Source organism: Diabrotica virgifera, chromosome 1, assembly GCF_917563875.1.
Source record: "Diabrotica virgifera virgifera chromosome 1, PGI_DIABVI_V3a".
In the NCBI taxonomy this organism is placed as follows: Eukaryota; Metazoa; Arthropoda; class Insecta; order Coleoptera; family Chrysomelidae; genus Diabrotica; species Diabrotica virgifera.
In genome coordinates, this window is record NC_065443.1 from 263,647,358 (window position 1) to 263,667,150 (window position 19,793).

The 19,793-nt window shown below is 33.5% G+C and overlaps 1 protein-coding gene across 1 annotated transcript in view; it reads left to right on the plus strand.

Moving 5' to 3' along the window:
- The window catches only part of LOC126884018 (uncharacterized), a 114,255-nt gene that overhangs the window by 60,669 nt on the left and 33,793 nt on the right, over window positions 1–19,793 (plus strand). Inside the window, exon 2 of the mRNA XM_050649796.1 lies at window positions 12,273–12,499. Within this exon, the coding sequence (XP_050505753.1) occupies window positions 12,273–12,499 (227 nt within the window). The remainder of the gene's footprint in view (window positions 1–12,272; window positions 12,500–19,793) is intronic.

The window sequence follows — 19,793 nt, forward strand, 5'->3', positions numbered from 1 at the left end:
TTTTTTGAGTAGTATGGACATCTATAATAATTACTTATATGTTTCCTGCAGCCGATTTTGATGATATACATAGTCATAAACAAATGAAAATCAAAAAACGGTAAATTTTCCCTTTTTTCGTCTATTACTAAAAATTGAAGCATTCTAAACAAATTTGAGAATAAGAAACACATAAAACTTATAAAAAACCTCAATATGGCGTTTGCTGAAAATGTCTATCCTTATTTGTTGCTTAGAAAATTGCAAAATAAGTCATAAATTTTGAGTTTTTTTAAATGTTCATAACTTATGTAAAAATTAACTTTGAACCTTCTTATTACACGGAATGCTGAGACCTCTTGTGCTTAAATTATATTTTAAATTTCAAATCAATTTGTCAAATAGTATAAATGTTATTTAATTTGTTTATCCCATTTTTTTTGCAACACTATAAGTAAGAAAATTATGAGGTTACAGTAATACTTCGGACAGTTTATGAAAGAAGAAGATTTTATACTATTAACTTAATTTACAAAAAATGACAAAAAATTATTTGAAACAGTGTAAAATTATTTTGCAAAAACATGTCGATTTTTTGCTTACTTATAAACAATTAGAAAAACTTTTTAACCGTTATAGGTCTGGATCCCACTTATGAAAAAAAAGTTGATTAATAGCAAGCTGAAAATTTGTTAATAGCTTAAGGGTGTCTAGCCGGATAAACTTTGATATATGGGAACACTGGAACAGGGGCAGTTTTAATTGTGGAACAGGTTAAAAATTTGGAACGGTCACACCACGAAAACGGCACATTTATTTTGTCCGACAGAACAGACTTAAACTCCCCGAACAGAGATTAAACTCTCATGCAAAAATCAGACTGCTATTTATCACCTGTCATAATTCCTGTCGTTTGATATATTCTACATGTTCCACTCATTAAAACGCCCATTTGGTGATAAATAGCGGTGTGATTTTTGCATGAGAGTGTAATCTCTGTTCGAAGAGTTTAAGTCTGTTCTGTCGGACAAAATAAATGTGCCGTTTTCCTGGTGTGACCGTTCCAAATTTTTAACCTGTTCCACAATTAAAACTGCCCCTGTTTCAGTGTTCCCATATCTCAAAGTTTATCCGACTAGACACCCTTAAGCTATTAACAAATTTTCAGCTTGCTATTAATCAACTTTTTTTTCATACGCGGGATCCAGACCTATTACCCGTACAAAATTTATTTTTTCATATTTAGAAAGAATTAATCTTTATACACACTTAGAAAAAAAACCAATTGTCCTAGGACAATTAGGGACGAAGTTAGCTCCCCCCTTTTAATTCACATATTCTTGCAAAATACTTTTGCAATATTTAGAATTATGTTTTGTCATTTTTTTTTAATTAAATTAATAGTGTAAATCTTCTTATTTCATAAACTTTCCAAAATATTACTGTAACTTCATCATTTTCTAACTTAAAGTGTGGCAAAAAAAATTAATTTGGGATAAACAAATTGAATAACTTTTAAACTATTTGACCAATTCCTTTGAAATTTAGGGTATGAATGAAGCACTCAGCATTCCGTGTAATAAGAAGGTTTCAAGATAAGTTTTACATAAATTATGAATATTTATAAAAACTCAAAGTTTATGATATATTTTGCAATTTTCTAAGCAATCAATAAGGATAGACATATTCAGCGAAAGCCATATTGAAGTTTTTTTTACGATTTATGAGTTTCTTACTCTCACATTTGTTTAAAATGCGTAACTTTTTGGTAGTAGACGAAAAAAGCGAAAATTTTCCGTTTTTTGCTCTTTATCTGTTTATAATTTATAACTATGTATATCATCAAAATCGGCTGCAGGAAACATATAGGTTATTATTATAGATGTCCATACTACTCAAAAAATTTGGTTTCGGCCTGAAGGGGGTTGTGTCACCAACAGAATATTTTTTTTTGCTTATTTATCTGAACTAAGATCTGTACACCTAGGACAACTTAATCAGCTCACCAGTGATGGTTTGCTAGAGATTTTAATAAATTTCATCTAGTTGAGCAATTAACTTTGACGACATTTTTGTAATCTGTGATTTCCATGTTAGTCTGTTATCAAAAGGTAAACCTAATATTTTGTGTTCATTAGATACTGTGAATAGAAATAGTATATTAAGTATGGAGAACGGTAAGGGTTTTATACCGATCGAAGACAATTGTTTGGAGGAGGAGCGGAGTGACGACTCCAATTATTGTCTGAGATCGGTTACCCTTAACGCTCGACATGCTTATAACGTTTTTTGCACGATTGATATCATTATAAATGATAAAATTAAACATTTTCGTCATATTGACTAGTTTCATTCATTTTATCAAGATAGATACTTTGGTTGTTAGGTAGTAACTAGGGTGCATAACAACAATGGAGAATTGAGTTTTTATTTAGTTGTCAATAATTTTAAGTACAATTTTGATTATTATAAATTAAAATATGAGCGAAAGTGAATTTGAAGAAATTGAACGGGCTTGGGAAGAAGGGTGTTCCGCAATTATTCCCGAAAAATCCAAAATCCGTTATCAAAATACCTACCAAAGTTTTAAAAAATGGTGCGAAGGCAAGAATTTAAGAATCGAAGAAAAGACTCTATTGGCATATTTCGTTCAAAGACATATGCAGTTGAAAGCTCCTGGAAGCCTCTGAGCAGAATATTCAATGATTAAATCCACCGTTTTTCTTTATGATGGCATTGATATTTCCAAGTTTTCAACTTTGATCGCGTATTTGAAGAGAAAAAATGTTGTATACTACTAATATATGCGATTCTGCAGGAGTTTCTGTTAGAAGTGAAACCACAGCCCAAACAAGTGGGATTTCATTAAATAATTTAACAAATTGTACCATAAGTTTCAATATTAATAAATAATTCGTTAGTTTTCTTTATTCTTTCAAAAAATAAATTAAAATTAAGAGATTTTTTAACTCGACGGTAAGTGAATTACTTACCGTCGAGTTGGAGTACTTACCGTCGAGTTGGATTACTTACCGTCGAGTTGCTAGTAAATGTCACCTACTGACGTAAAATCTGTCACGGTAAACAGTCAAAAATGATCATTCGTGCAAAAACCGTTTTTAATGTAATTTGAGGTGATGTGTACATATAATAATGATATGTGTTCTTCGACTAAATTTGAGTACTTTTGATTTTTCAGCAGAGAAATTAATAAGTAAAAAACATTTGAATACAGTAAGTTTTACATAATGTACATTATTTTAAAAATACCAATTCAATTTAAAATCGTGAAGTGGGCCGATTTCGATGTACGAAAGTGTACTTAAAAAACTTTTTAATATTAACAACGAGAAAATATTCACAATAGTAATTTCCAGTTCACGCTATGTTAAGTAGATGTATCTATCAAATGCATAAAGTGTAACAGAACATTGTTTTACATATCAGAGTTCTTTTTTAGTATAATTGAAATAATTATTACGGGTAAATAAATGTACGGTATATTTTAAATAAAATAAGTCATCACGAGTAGGTTAATTGATATTAAAAATAACAAAATCGCGAACAGTATCAACATTAGACGAGGACGGATCTGTTTTGATGTGGATGTGAGAGGTGGCATTCGGATTTTTGCAGATAAAGTTAGGTGACAACTTCAATAATTATAATTTACTTATATTATGCTCCTTATCAAATATGTCCGGAACATTAATAAAAAAAAATTAAAATATTTAAAAATTTGGAAAAACATTGATCTTTTTCTAATTTTATTGCTTATAACTTTAAAACGATTCATTTTGGAACAAAGTTGCACCAACATAAAATAAAGATAATTGAATTTTGTATGATATACGACAAGTTTAATATGTCGTAAGTTATTACTCTTTCTGCAAAATGGCAATAAATACAAAATAAGTGGGCAAAAAAAGGCCTGTTTTTATTCAACGTTTTTCAACCACTTTGGTTACACTTAGAACATCCGTAATTCGCTTAAAAAATTCTTACAACATACTTAAACCGTCCACCAAATTTCATTAAAATCGACTTAATAGATTTAGGATAATAATTTTGCGATCTAAATTTTTTTTAAAAAGTTCAAATTTTTAAAAAAATTTCTGAACAAAAAGTAGACCATTTAGAAGTTTGCTAATTTTTCTACATACAGAGAGGGGCTAAATTATGGAATAAATTAATTTTCTCTAAAATGGACGACTTTGGAGAAAAATCCCGAAACAGGTCGATTTTTATTTTTAAATTACAATGTTTTGGCATATATTACATATTAGTGACTTTATCCATCTGAGCTTGATGACGTAATCGATGATTTTTTTAAATGGGACTAGGGGTCATGTGGCACCTCATTAGAAAGGGTGTTCAATTCTCTATTCAGTAATATAACCAATAATATCATTATTTATACAGGTGACCAAAAAAATAACTTTTGAATTAAATTAATTGACGCAAAAAGAAGAATGTATGTAATTTATTTAACTCAAAATACGTTGTACTGCTGTCAGTAAAGAAAAAAAAATGTTTATTTCACAAATAAACATTTCTTTTCATTCAAGTTAAATCACAAACAGCCCCCCACCTACCCCTTTGCAGTTTGAACATTTAATTTAAGCGAAAAGCAATGTTTATTTCCCAAATAAACATTGTTTTCTATTTTCTGACAGCTATAGAAAGTATTTTGAGTTAAATAAATTGCCTACATTCTTCTTTTTTCGTCAATTAATTTAATTAAATAATTATTTTTTTGGCCACCCTGTATAAATAACGATATTAATGTTTATATTACTGAATAGATAATTGAACACCCTTTCAAATGAAGTGCCACAGGACCCCTATTCCCATTTAAAAAAATCATAGATTAAGTCATCACGCTCAGATGGATGATGTCACTAGTATGAAATGTATGCCAAAAAATTTTAATTTAAAAATAAAAATCGACCTATTTCGGGATTTTTCTCCTAAGTCGTCCATTTTAGAGAAAATAAATTTATTCCATAATTTAGCCCCTCTCTGTACAAAGAGGCTCCCTACCTATTTAATACACTTTACAGAATTAAATCGGATTATTTAAGCAGCCTCAGCACTGTTTTAAAGTTATAAACAATGTTGTGGCTTATAAACAAATACAGTGTAGACGTTGGAGTTGGAATAAATTCATTTGCTCGAGAATGGGCAACTATGGAGATAAATCCGGAAACAAGTCGATTTTTATTTTTAATTTATAATTTTTTGGCATACATATATCATACTAGTAACGTTATTCATCTGGGTGTGATGACATAATCGATGATTTTTTTAAATAAGAATAGGCATCGTGTGATATCTCATTCGAAAGGTTATTCAATTCTTCATTCTTTAATATAAACATTAACATAATTATTTATTCAGGGTGCCCAAAAAATTTTTTTAATTAAATTAATTGAGACAAAACGAAGAATGTATATACCTAATTTATTTAATTCGAAATAAATTTTATTGTGTTGTCCTAAATCAGGCAAAAATGTTTATTTGATAAGTTACTATTGTTTTTCGCTTAAATTCAATATTAAAGCTGCCACCCACCTGCCTCTTAGCAGTTTGAACATTTAATTTAAGCGAAAAGTAATGTTTATTTTTCAAATTAACGTTTTTTTCTGTTTTATGACTGCAGTAAAATGTATTTTTTATTAAAGAAATTACCGACATTCTTCTTTTTGTCTCAATTAATTTAATTCAAAGAAATGTTTTTGGTCACCCAGCATAAATAATTATGTTAATGTTTATATTAGTGAATAAAAAATTTAATAGCCTTTCGAATGGTATATGCCAAAAAATTAGAATTTAAAAATAAAAATCGACCTGTTTCAGAATTTACTCCAGAGATGCCCACTCTAGAGAAAATGAATTTATTCCAACTCAAACGTCGTCACTGTATTTCTTTATAAGCCAAAAAAATTGTTTGTAAATTTAAAACAGTGCTTAGGCCGCTTAAATAATCCTATTTTAATTCTGTAAAGTGTATTAGATAGGTAAAGAGCCCATTTATATGTTAGTCTGGGCTGATTATCGGAGAATAGGCCATTTTTGGGAAAAGTTATTTACCAGCAATTTTATTGCTGGAATTGAATTATAAGATCCTATATATTAATAATATAGGTATGCAAAGTCCTCAGATAGTGTGCTACTTTTTTTATAAACAAAATGGCGCCCGAAAATCGTGTTTTTTTCAATTATTGCTCTAGAACTCCAAAGATTTTAACTTTACAACAAAAACACTCAAATAAAAATTCACCGTGATTAAATTCTGCATAGAGGCTTGTTTTTCCCGATCTGCTCCGACAAAAATTTTCCTCGGAAAATGCGGGTTTTCCCAGCAAAATCTTTAATTTTCAAATAAAGTTTTAGATAAGTAATTATTTACCAATAATTAAATAATTTGGTGACTTAAAAGCCTTCTTGGTTTAGATTATAGTTCCAGAAGCTGGTCAAAATTAAATGAATATTTTAGCAACAATTCAATTGTTAATTAATAATTTACGGTCGCAATAATAACCAAAATAATTATGATGCACTGATCAAACTTTGAAATCTTATAAAGATGAGATGCCTATTTAACATTTTGTCGAGAAAATATAAATTTTTTATTTTTTTGCATAATCTTTAAATGTTTAAAAAAATAGTTATGAACAAATTAACGTTTCTCAGAAAGTTTTTATTATATTATAATTTTAAAAATAGCTAAAAGGCGCATTTCAAATATCTTGAAAATGGATGCTTTAAAACTTTTTTGCAACCATTTGCAAAAAAGTTATGAAACAGCAAAATAAACATACTATTACTACGGTGTTAATATTTTTTTTTAATTCTTTCAAAGCGTAGAAGTGAGTTTAAAGTACAAGCTAATTATTTATAAAACAATATCGATTATCAGCTTAATGGTTATATTTTAATTAAAGATTATAAATATATTTTTTTGTAATTTACAGGCGCGAAAGTAGAATAATACAGTACCGTAGCTACCCGCCCACATACACAACTCGCGCGAGTTTAAGCGTGTCAGTCGCTTCGAGTGAACATTTTATCTCCGGCTCTGTATCAAGCCTACTTTCGCGCTAAAAATTACAAAAAAAAGTATTTTTAATCTTTGATTAAAATATAACCATTGCACTAATTTTTGACATTCTTTGTGAGTAATTAGATTGTACCATAGACTCACTTTTAAGCTTTGAAACAATTAAAACAAATTATAAACAATGGAGATATCGTATATTTATTTTGCTGTTTCCTAACTTTTTTACAAATGGTTGGAAAATTTTTTTAAAGCATTCATTTTCAAGACCTATGAAATACGCATTTTAAGTATTTTTAAAAAAAGAATATAATAAACAATTTCTAAGAAATGTTAATTTGTTTATAACAATTTTTTTTAAACATTTAAAGATTACGCAAAAAAATGAAAAATTTATATTTTGTCGACAAAATATTAAATAGGCATCACACCTCTATAATCTTTCTATGTTTGATCAATGTCTCATGATTATTTTGGTTGTTATTGCGACTGTAAATTGTTAATTAACAATTGAATTGTTGCTAAAATGTTCGTTTCATTTTAACCGGCTTATGAATTTATAATCTATACCAAGAAAGCTTTTATTTCACCAAGCTATATAATTATTGATAAATAATTACTGGCCCAAAAAATTTATTTGAAAATTCGAGATTTTGTTGGGAAAACCCACATTTTCCGAGGAAAATTTTCGTCGGAGCAAATCGGGAAAAACATGCCTCTATGTAGAATTAAATTGGGGTGAATTTTTATTTGAGTATTTTTGGTGTAAAGTTAAAATCTTCGGAGTTATAATTGAAAAACATACGATTTGTCGGCGCCATTTTGTTTATAAAAAAAGTAGCACACTACCTGTGGACTTTGCATACCTATATTAATAATATATAAGATCTTATAATTCGATTAACTGGTAAATAACCTTTCTTTGTACTTTACTAATTAGACCAACGTATTATAACTATTTTTTTTTTCAAAATTTAAAGATTATGCCAAAAAAAGAAAAATTTATATTTTGTCGATAAAATATTAAACAAGCATCTCATCTTTATAATCTTTATAAGTTTGATCAATGTATCATGATTATTTTGGTTATTATTGCGATCGTAAATTGTTAATTAACAATTGAATTGTTGCTAAAATATTCGTTTAATTTTCACCGGCTTCTGGAATTAAAATCTATACCAAGAAATCTCTGATGTCACTAAGTTATTTAATTATTGATTAATAATTACTTACCTAAAACTTTATTTGAAAATTATAGTTTTCCGAGGAAAATTTTCGTCCGAGCAAATCGAGAAAAACATATCTCTATGCAGAATTTAATTACGGTGAATTTTTATTTGGGTGTTTTTGTTGCAAATTTAAAATCTTCGGAGTTATAGAGCAATAATTGAAAAAAATACGATTTGTCGGCGCCATTTTGTTTATAAAAAAAGTAGCACACTATCTGCGGACTTTGCATACCTATATTATTAATATATAGGATCTTATAATTCGATTCCAGCAACAAAATTGCTGGTAAATAACTTTTCCATGAATTTTGCTAATTAGCCCAGAGTATGTACAAAAATTAGCAAACTTCTAAATGGTCTACTTTTTGTTCAAAAAGATTTTAAAAAATTTGAACTTTTTTAAAAAATTTAGATTGCAAAATGATTACGCAAATTCAATTAGATCGATTTTAATGAAATTTGGTGGACAATTTAAGTATGTTGTAAGAATCTTCTAAGCGAATTACGAAGGTTCTAAGTGCAACTAAAGTGGTTGAAAAACATTAAATAAAAACAGGCTTATTTTCTCCCCTTATTTTGTATTTATTGGTATTTTGCAGAAAGGGTAATAATTTAAGACATTTTTAACCTGTCGTATATCATACAAAATTCAATTATCTTTATTTTATTTCCCTACGACTTTGTCCCAAAACGAATCGTTTTAAAGTTATAAGCAAAGAAAATAGAAAAAAATCGATGTTTTTCGAAATTTTTAAATATTTTAATTTGTTTATTAATGTTCCGGGCATATTTGAGGAGCTGCATAAGGCAATTAATATTATTGAAGTTGTCACCTACCTTTATCTGCAAAAATCCGAATGCCACCTCTCACATCCAAAGATAGAGGTTTTTTTCACAGATCCGCCCTGGTCTACATTGAATTTCTTCTTCTATGTATTTGATCGTTATCGATCTTTGGATATATCAAAAGTTGGCTACCATATTCGCTATCGTGACAATGGTGATGATGTAGGCGATGTTCCGTACCATTTCTTAGATTCTTCATCCAATGTTCTTCTTCTACCAGGACCACGTTTACCTTGTATCTTTCCCACGAATGATCATATACAAAAGTTCATATTTAGTATTAAACACCCTAAAGTTAAGTTAAATATTGTATTTATTTAACCTGCATTTGTTCATTAATTGGCACTTACCTTCAGTCAATTTGACAGGTGACTTACTTGACTATGATATTGTAGGCAAATAGCTTTGTTTTTAGAATTAAATTCTGAGGGTGATGCTGTACCCTCAGATTGATATAAAATTTTGATTTTTGTGTGTTTATGTAGTTAGTAGATTATATATCTTTGAACTTCTATGAATCCATTAATATTGATGTTCTGAAGATATTTATTTGTGGTATAAGGGAAGCCACAATATGGTGTTGTGAAAACAACGTTTAAATTGGTTTTGATTAGTTCGCCTTTTTGTAAATCTCGCTTTTAAATCTGTTGTCACAATCTGTACCATTTGCTAATAAGATTTAAGAATTTTGGAATGTTGTGTAAAACGGGCTCCACACTCTCGGCGAAGTTACTTCGCCAAAGTTGACCGAAGTCCGAAGTGCCTCTCTACACACTCGCATATCGCCCAATTGGTATAATCTTGTTGACTTTTTCTCTTCGTCTTGGCACCCAGAGTCTACTACATTCTGTTGATGGGTTTGCTATATATTTCGTCAGTGATTTGCACAAAGGGGCCAAGTAACATTTTTATATTTTTGCTAAGTGGAACTTAGCCTCCTTTTTACACAACCAGTTTAAAAAAATGTTACTTGGCACCAAAAAATTATGAGACTATCTCAACAACAATGAGTAATACACTTGACCCCTTTTTATAGAATAGGTAGAACCTTCGTACCTATCATTTTTGCACATAACACCTCTTTTGAATAAAATGTCACTTAGCATCTTTTTGCAAATTAACGACGATTTGTTTCATTAAATGAGGAGAAAGCTGGTAAATTTCACACATTTTACTATTAATACTGCCTTTCCACGCTCACTCAAATAGTCGAGGAAATGAAGCATTTTAGCTCGCAATTTTTTCGTCCAGCATGGATTTACTTGAAATTTTCCCAGAAGGTAGGGAATAGTCCAAGGATCATTTTCTATATCATGCTGCTGTACGCTAAAACCTTGGGGGCAGTTGCCACCCCATCTCGGAGTGGGAACTTTTTATTACATTTTAACCATGCAAATCGATGTAAAAGTTAATTTTAAGAAAAAAATGTTTTTTAAATTTTCTTCGAAAAACTAATATTTTTCGAGTTATTCGTGGTTGAAAGTAACAGTTTTTCGACGGAAAAATTGACTTTTTTGGATGGTTTTTTGAGAATAACTCGAAAAATATGCATTTAATAAAAAAACTGTAAATATCAAAATTGTGTCTTTTAGTAACACAAATGAAACTGTTTTTCTGCAATATTTTTACGACTAATACAAACCGAGATACGGCATGTTAAAGGTTATCTTTTTTCGTCAAATGCAAAATTTGAAATAATCAAAGCCAAATAACGGGAAAACTTTGCATTTTTTCCAGGAAAACTTACCTACATGATGTTTTTTCAAGCATACAATAAGATCTTCCAAAAGAAATAATAAAAAGTTTATAGCATAAAAATTGAGCAACTTATGATCAAAAAAATAGTCGGTACCTATTTTTCTCTACGAAAAAAACAGTGAAAACAACCCCCTAACTACCCTTGTAACTAAAAATTGGTCTTCGCCTTTCTGTAATTCCTTTTATATTTATATTATCAATACACCCAAGAAGTTTGACCTATTTAAAAGGACTAATTTTAGAAATATTGGAGTTTAAAGAAAAATTGATTTTTTGCAATTTTGTATTTTTTATCATTTTCTTCAAAATATCTCCGAAAATACTGGAGATACAAAAAAAATAATAGACTACTAAATTGTAGCTTTTTTAATAGCTAAAATTTTTTTATGCATACATTTTCATTAAAGTGAGCAGTTAGCGAGATATAGCTGTTTAAAACATCTATTTACAAGCAAACATCCCCTTATTCGAGCCCTTTAAACCCACCTCAATTAAAAATTAAGGGTTCTTACGGAATTTAATTTACACAGTCTTATTACTCTTCAAAAATGATGACTAAAAAACTATTTGTATGTGTTTTTTGTATATATTTGTAAATTTGTATTTTTGTGTAAATAAATGTTTTTGTAATTATTTAATTCTACTTTTTTTCTGTATAGATCTATTAAATTGTCTACTTATAAAAATTGCAATGTTATTAAGGGTGGTTTTTAAGGGTTGAAATATTATGATATTATATCCTAAAGCATAAAACAATCATTATTTAACCAGTCAAAACCAAATTTTTCCTATATTAAAGTTTACAATGTTTTTATATAGATTTTGACAATGAGGGTAGTTTACACCAATAAAAATAATCAACGCCCTTGAGCATGAAATAGAATATGAAGTACAGGGTAAGATGATCCTAACCCCAAATTTTTATGTAAATTGATGCAAGCCGAAATTATTCTTTTAGGATAAGTAAAATTTTCATATATAGCTCCAACGAGGGTGGTTTTAAGGGTTGAAATATTGTGATAGTATAGCTTAAAGCATAAAATAATCATTATGTAACTAATAAGAAGCAAATGTTGACAATATTAAAGTTTAAAATATTATTTTATAATTTTTTACAATTAGAGGTGGTTTTCACCCTTAAAAAACCAAAAGCGTACAACGGCTTAATATAGAAAATGAACTAGAGGGTGAAATGAGCCTAATCCCAAATTTTTGTACAAATCGATGCTGGACGAAAAAATTGCGAGGTTTTGCCATTTTTCCAGCTTCAATTCCTCGACTAAAACTATTTTTCTATGTTTTTGTTTCATAAAATGAACAGTTACTGTATTAAATTATAATTTCCGAACATTTTGTCACAATAATAATTAAAAGCAGCTAATAAGATTTTTATTTTTTAGGAATCCGGAACAAGTTATGCAGGTGTTGGGTGAATTAACGGACACTGCCAGACCGATGATGATCTCTTTTGAGGAAATGGTGACTCTGATGAAGCAATGTAAACAATTGGAAGAAATGAGGATAATGAGGAGGCATAAGGAAGTTGGAAAGAATAGTGCTGAAGTTGCTATTGAAAGGTCGACAGCTTCAAAAAGCCCATTCACGTTATTGAATGGTATTGTACCTGGTAAGTTTTTCTAGATGTATAGTTTTAATACCGTTGCAAAATATCGTCTTCTTCTTTCTAATAATCCTTAGTGCCCTTCAGGGCGTCGAATGTCGGGTTCCACTTTTTACCGTTTCAAAATATAAGATAGGAAATTTCTATAGGTCTGTTCTAACAAACAGTCAAACTAGTCACAAACCGTCAGCAAACAGTTGGTGTGTGTCGCTGTTGGATTGTGGTTGCTTTGTTAATTTTTATTTTTTAGGTCTGGGTTTGTCCTGTTTTAGGTTTAGGTTAGATTTAACACCTCTTCAGAACCACCTTAACACCTCTTCTTTAGGTGATTTAACACCTCTTTAACACCTTTAAACAGTTGATCAGAGAGAGAACATAATATTATACATAGTCACCAGTGCTATCCCCTCTACTCTCGCTGGTCGACTATTCGCTGATAGTTTCTGACTGGTTTGGCCGCTTGTTAGAACAAACCTAATATCAACATTTAGCTTCAGCAAAACAGCTACGCATATAGTCGTTTACAAATACGGAAATACGCTATTTTTGTAGTTCACTATGTGATAAAAAAAATGAATATATGTGGCATATTCAAAGTTTGAAATTCTAAAGGTATTTGAAAATAATGTATTAGCAATTCGATAAATGTGTACTTAAAATTAATTTCAAACTTTCGAAAATATACTGTAGCGTGATTAGTGTAATTACTTCTAATTACAATAAAACCAGCGGTTCGTAATTTATATACGACTTTATTTTTATTTATACAAGTTTACTTTACAAACTTTAGCTTAAGACTAACTCTATTTACAAATATGTCCTATTTATATATGCGATACAGATATTCCAGAAATATCTATATATCTCCAGCTATGTCCATGTGACCGCTTGCACGTCATCGGCGCTGCATCGGCGTATCTCGAAACATCGATAGTGTTCTGTCTGTGCGGAGACGGGAGCTGGTATACGAGGGTAGGTCAATAATTATTTTGTTACACTGCTCCCCTCTTAAGATCTGAGCGTCCCGATCAGCAACTCTAGATGGCCCAGGATGGCGGAATCTACAGGATTCTCCAGCTCTGCATACACCCCTAGAAAAGAAGTAACAGTCTACTGTCTTTGAAGGGTATGACATCTTCGGGTTCATGCAACACACAGTAATCCGTACGCCAGTTTCTCTGAAGATCACTTCCAGCATGCTTCTCACAATCTTCCAATCCAGATTTTCTACTGCATGGCCAATTTTTGGTAAAGCCAAATCTTTGATGTCATAATTACAGACCATTTTCTTCAAATTAGTTAGAGCACGCCATATGTTCTCGTAGCTTGGCGTGTCCGTATAAGACTTCCTGGTCACTATATACAGCAAAGATCGAGGACCATCTTCCAATCGCAATACTCTTCCAATTTTAGGTTGTTGATTCCTTAACTCGTCCAGGCGGCCGAACTTTCTATTGAATACGGACGAGATTCCTTTAGTCATCTCGAGGTCTTGTGCAACACAGTGGGCTAGAGAGACGTTTTCTGGAACACCAAACAGATCTTGCTGAACTTCTGTGGTCACGCCGAATCTAGCACTCTTTCTTTCTGCGTAATTTGACATAAATTCCTTAAAACTTGGCTGTGGTGCATCTTTCATCTCCTGTTGGAGGACTCGGGCTTCCTCTGTTTCATTTGAGCCAGCATATGGTGCAAGACGATTTATGTGAATAACTTTTGGTTTACCGTTTGGTAACTTCTTAATTCTGTATATTACGTCATTTATTTTCTTCTTAACTTCATACGGACCTTCCCATTGTCTTTGCAGTTTAGGACACAGGCCTCGACGACGTTGTGGATTATAAAGCCAGACAAGATCACCTACTTCGAAGCTTTCATTCTTGCAGCGAGAATCATATTGATCTTTCATTCTGTCACTGGCTATCTGGATGTGTTGTCGGGCAAGTTCATGAATGTTGTTCATTCGTAACTTCAGGCGGTCTACGTATTCTTCGCCTGCAACATATTCCTCGGAAGGTCTGCAGCCAAACTCTAGGTCGCAGGGCAAACGAACTTCACGACCCAACATCAGGCAGGTTGGTGTTTGACCTGTAGTTTCATTCACGGCCGAGCGGTAGGCCATCAGGAATAAATGAATGTGTTGGTCCCAATCTCGCTGATGTTCAGATACAACTTTGGACAAGTGTTTACCCATCGTTCGGTTCATCCTCTCGACCATTCCATCTGATTGAGGATGCAGGGGTGTTGTTCTGGTCTTATTGGCACCAATCAATTTACAAACGTTTTGGAAAAGAGCTGACTCAAAGTTTCGCCCTTGGTCGGAGTGGATCTCCAAGGGAACACCAAATCGGCTGAAGAATTCTTTAACAAGTACCTCTGCAACGGTAGCAGCTTCTTGATTCGGTAATGCATAGGCCTCGGTCCATTTCGTAAAATAGTCCATGGCTACCAGAATGTATTTATTTCCAGCATCGGTTTCTGGAAATGGACCTGCAATGTCGATTGCTACTCTTTCCATAGAACTTCCAACATTGTACTGTCTCATGGGTGCTCTCTTTTTACCAACTGGACCATTACCGGATGCACACAGTTCACATTTCCGGCACCATCTTCTTACATCATCTTTACAGTTCACCCAATAGAACCGTTCTCGAACCTTTTGCAGAGTCTTCGTAATACCAAAGTGTCCACCTGATGTACCGTCATGCAACTGACGCAATACTTCTGACACTTTACTTTTAGGTACAATCAACTGAAGCTTAGATTCTGTACCATCATCGTTCTCAAAGGTTCTGTACAGAAGATCATCTTTTAGTATCAGGCAATTCCATTGGCTCCAGTAGGCCTTGACTTCCGGACTACATGCACTAATGTTTTGCCAACTAGGTCTCTCACCTCGACGCATCCAATCCAATACTCTTTTTATACATGGATCGTCTTCTTGGGCTTCTTGTAACTGTTGTGGCTGCCATTGCTCATTAACGACGGTGGTTCGTCTCACGGGGCAAAATCGTTCCTCTAATTTGGCACAGTGATTACAATTTGCACTGCATGGTCGTCTCGAAAGGGCATCAGCATTTGAATGAACTCTTCCGGCCCTGTGTTCTATCTCATAATCATATTCTTGAAGTCGTTCTAACCATCTTGCCATCTGGCCCTCTGGATTACGGAATTGTATGAGCCATTTTAGAGCAGCGTGATCTGTTCGAAGAAGGAACTTTCTGCCGTACAAGTATTTATGGAAATGTTCGCAAGCCTTCACTACACCCAGCAGTTCTCTTCTGGTAACGCAATAGTTTCTTTCTGGTTTCGACAGGACTTTGCTGAAATAAGCGATGACTTTTTCCTGTCCATCCTGGATTTGTGAGAGAACAGCTCCTATGGCACTGTTGCTAGCATCGGTATCCAAAACAAATTTTCCTGCCTGTCCCGGGTAGCTTAATATCGGTGCACTGATCAGAGCCCTTTGTAGTTGTTCGAAAGCTTTTTGACACTCCTCACTCCATGTATATTCTTTGCCCTCCTCCGTCAACTTTGTTAGGGGCTTGGAGATATTGGCAAATCCTTTGACAAATCGTCGGTAATATGTACATAGGCCAAGGAAACTTCTAATTTCATGTTTATCTTTTGGTACTGGCCAATCTTTAATTGCATCAATCTTTTCAGGATCAGCTGTTACACCATTACTCGATACAATATGTCCTAAGTACTTAACTTCTCGTCGAAACATGTGACATTTCTTCGGACTTAACTTCAAGTTCGCTGCCCTCAATCGTTGAAAGACGTCTATTAGATTCTTGGCATGTTCATCAAAGGACCTTCCAACCACAATTACATCATCCAAGTAAACCAGGCATGTTTTCCATGTTAGACCTCTTAAAACTGCCTCCATTAATCTTTCAAATGTGGCAGGGGCATTACATAAACCAAACGGCATAGCCGTAAACTGCCAAAGCCCTGATCCTATCGAAAATGCGGTTTTCTCCCGATCGGCTGGCTCCATGTCTACTTGCCAATATCCACTTTTTAAATCGAGTGTGGAAAACCAACGAGAACCGGAGAGAGTATCCAATGTATCGTCTATTCTGGGCAAAGGATAACTATCTTTTTTTGTTACCGCATTGAGCTGGCGGTAGTCGATACAAAAACGCGTTGAACCATCTTTCTTCTTTACCAGAACTACTGGTGATGTCCATGGACTGTTCGATGGTTCAATTACCCCTTGTTTGTCCATATCCTTGATAATCTCTTCGGCTTCATCTCTTTTCGCAAATGGAAGTCGTCTAGGCCGTTGTCTGATTGGCTGAGCGTCTCCGGTATTTATTTTATGCGTTACTATGCTTGTTTTTCCCTTATCCTTCGTGTCAATAGCAAAAACATCTTGATACTTTATCAGCATAGATGTCACTTTTTCCGTTCGTTCATGACCAAGATCTTGGCATCTTTCAATGATCATCTCAACAAGCTCCTTTGGATACTTCGCCTTCGATGATTTCTCATTGGTATTCACAGAGCAAATTGAAGCCACGGGAACACACTGCCCGATCAAAGCTCCTCTACTTAACTTGATAGCAGTTTCCCTTAAATTCATAACTCTTACAGGGATCACATCTCGAACTTTTACCAAAGTTTTCGCCGTTAGGAACTCGACATTATCCACATCTTCGACCATCCTTAAACTTCCCTCTCGGCAGTGTCCATCAAGCATGGTCATCAGAATTTTCTCACTATTACCGGGTATGGTTACGTCGCATGTAGTAAGTAAGCGGATGACATCTTCTTTGTCGTCGTGAAAGGGCAACTCTTCACCATTGATCTTGAGAACTCCATTTTGAACATCCAATATTGCCCCCACTTTCCTTAGTACGTCCATCCCCAATATGAATTCGTCGGAGATCTCGGCAATTAATACTTGATGTTCAACTGTGGTCTGGCCAATGGATACTGACATATTAGCCTCGCCATATGTATTAATTAGCTCACCAGTCGCTGTTCTAAGCTTTACTGTTGCAGGTGATAATTTATTATGGTCTCGTACTACATCTGGACGTGCGATAGTTCTCGTTGCACCTGTATCCACCAAAAATGATCTACATCTATTACTGATACGACCTTCGATGTATAAGTTGTGGATTCCACCGGAGGACGTAAGGTTGACAGTTACTATGGGGGCTCTAGTTCTCGAGGTCGGCAGTTGCCCCTTGGTGTCGACCCGCTCTAGTTTTCCGACGGCTGTACGATCTTCTTACAATTACGACGAATGTGGCCTACGTCTCCACAATTCCAACATCTAGGCTCGCGTCTCTTTGGCATCTGATTACTTAATACTCTCCGTATCATTTCCTCCAGACGTTCATCGTTGTGTTCGTCACTTTCTTCAATGGTTCTTACTCTATGGCCTCGTGAAGTTTGACTAGCCGTTTCGTGTTCCAATGCAATAGCAAGTGCTTCATCTAAAACTTTCGGTCTTGCTAGTCGTAAAGCTTTCTGTAGTTCATTATCTTTCAGCCCATTGACGAAGGTATCTACTGCAATTTCTTCTAAAACGCTGTCTGGCACCTCTGGATAAGCCAACCGCACCACACGAGCCACATCTGCTTCAAATTCTTGCAGATTCTCACTTGCTCGTTGACTTCTACTTCGCAGTTGTGCTTTGTATACTTGTAGATGGGCATCTCCATAGCGTTTTTCTAGACGAGTGAACAAGGTCTGGTAACAATTTTCTTGACCCTTGGGAATTGACCTTAATATATCTGCAGCATCACCTCGTAAAGCAGCAGTCAAGGAAACAGCCTTTTCTTGTTCGGTCCAATGATTGGCGGTCGCAATAGCTTCAAACTGTCTAAGATATATGGACCAAGAGGACTTTCCATCAAATGGTGGTAATTTGAATCTCATATTATGCGACGTTTCGTCTCTCGGTAGTTCATCTTTCACTAAAGGATCTAACGTTGCTGCATTAACTGATGGTTGTACTTTTGTATCGGTTATCCTGCTCTCTAGCTGTTTGATCTTTTCTTCTACGGTCTATACACTTTTCTGCATCTTATCGAATGTTCTAGAAACTTCTTCAAATTTCTCATTGTTCTGTTTACAAACTTCTTCTAGTTTTTCGTTGTTTTGCCTACAGACCTCTTTAATTATTTGAGAAGTCTCATTGAATCTTTTAGCAACATTTTCGAATTTCTCGTCGCTTTTTCTACTAACTTCTTCAAGTTTCTCGTCGCTTTTTCTAGAAGTTTCATCGATCTTTTGAGAAACACTTTCAAATTTCTCGTTGTTCTGTCTAGAAGTTTCATCGATCTTTTGAGAAACACTTTCAAATTTCTCGTTGCTTATCTTAGAAGTATCATCAATCGTTTCAGAAACAGTTTTTAATTTCGATAAGATTGCTTGTTCTGCTGACTGGAAGTGGAACGTCTCTGGATCATCTCCGTTCTTCGTTAGGACTTCCTCGAGTCGTGCTTGTAGAACTATCTTGAGCCCACTGCTGTCCAGATCCCGTTCCTCGAGCTGTTCACGGAGCTGTTTTACTGTAAGTTCTCGTAGCAACATCTTTGGTCGGCACACACGTACTTTCCAAAATGTCTTTTAAAAGTCTTTCCGAATACCGAACAATCAACGCACTTTAACTATTCCCGACGAATAAAGTCCAAAAGTCTTTTAAAGTCTTTCCGAATACCGAACAATTAACGCACTCCGGTTATTCCCGACGAATAAAGTTCAAAAGTCTTTTAAAGTCTCTCTGTAATTCACTTATTTATATCGCACTAAGTTAACCCCACACCTGACACCAACTGTAGCGTGATTAGTGTAATTACTTCTAATTACAATAAAACCAGCGGTTCGTAATTTATATACGACTTTATTTTTATTTATACAAGTTTACTTTACAAACTTTAGCTTAAGACTAACTCTATTTACAAATATGTCCTATTTATATATGCGATACAGATATTCCAGAAATATCTATATATCTCCAGCTATGTCCATGTGACCGCTTGCACGTCATCGGCGCTGCATCGGCGTATCTCGAAACATCGATAGTGTTCTGTCTGTGCGGAGACGGGAGCTGGTATACGAGGGTATACCAAAGGTATACCCTCGTATATATGGATATATACTATATATCGTAAAGTATATATGGACTATTATCCATATTGACCAAAGCTACAATATTTGTCTCTTTATGAAATGAGAATGCTTAGATGGATGAGTGGAGTGACAAAAAAGGATAAAATTAGAAATGTGTATATTAGGGGAAGTCTAGGTGTGGCACCAATTTGATGTCAAAATGAGA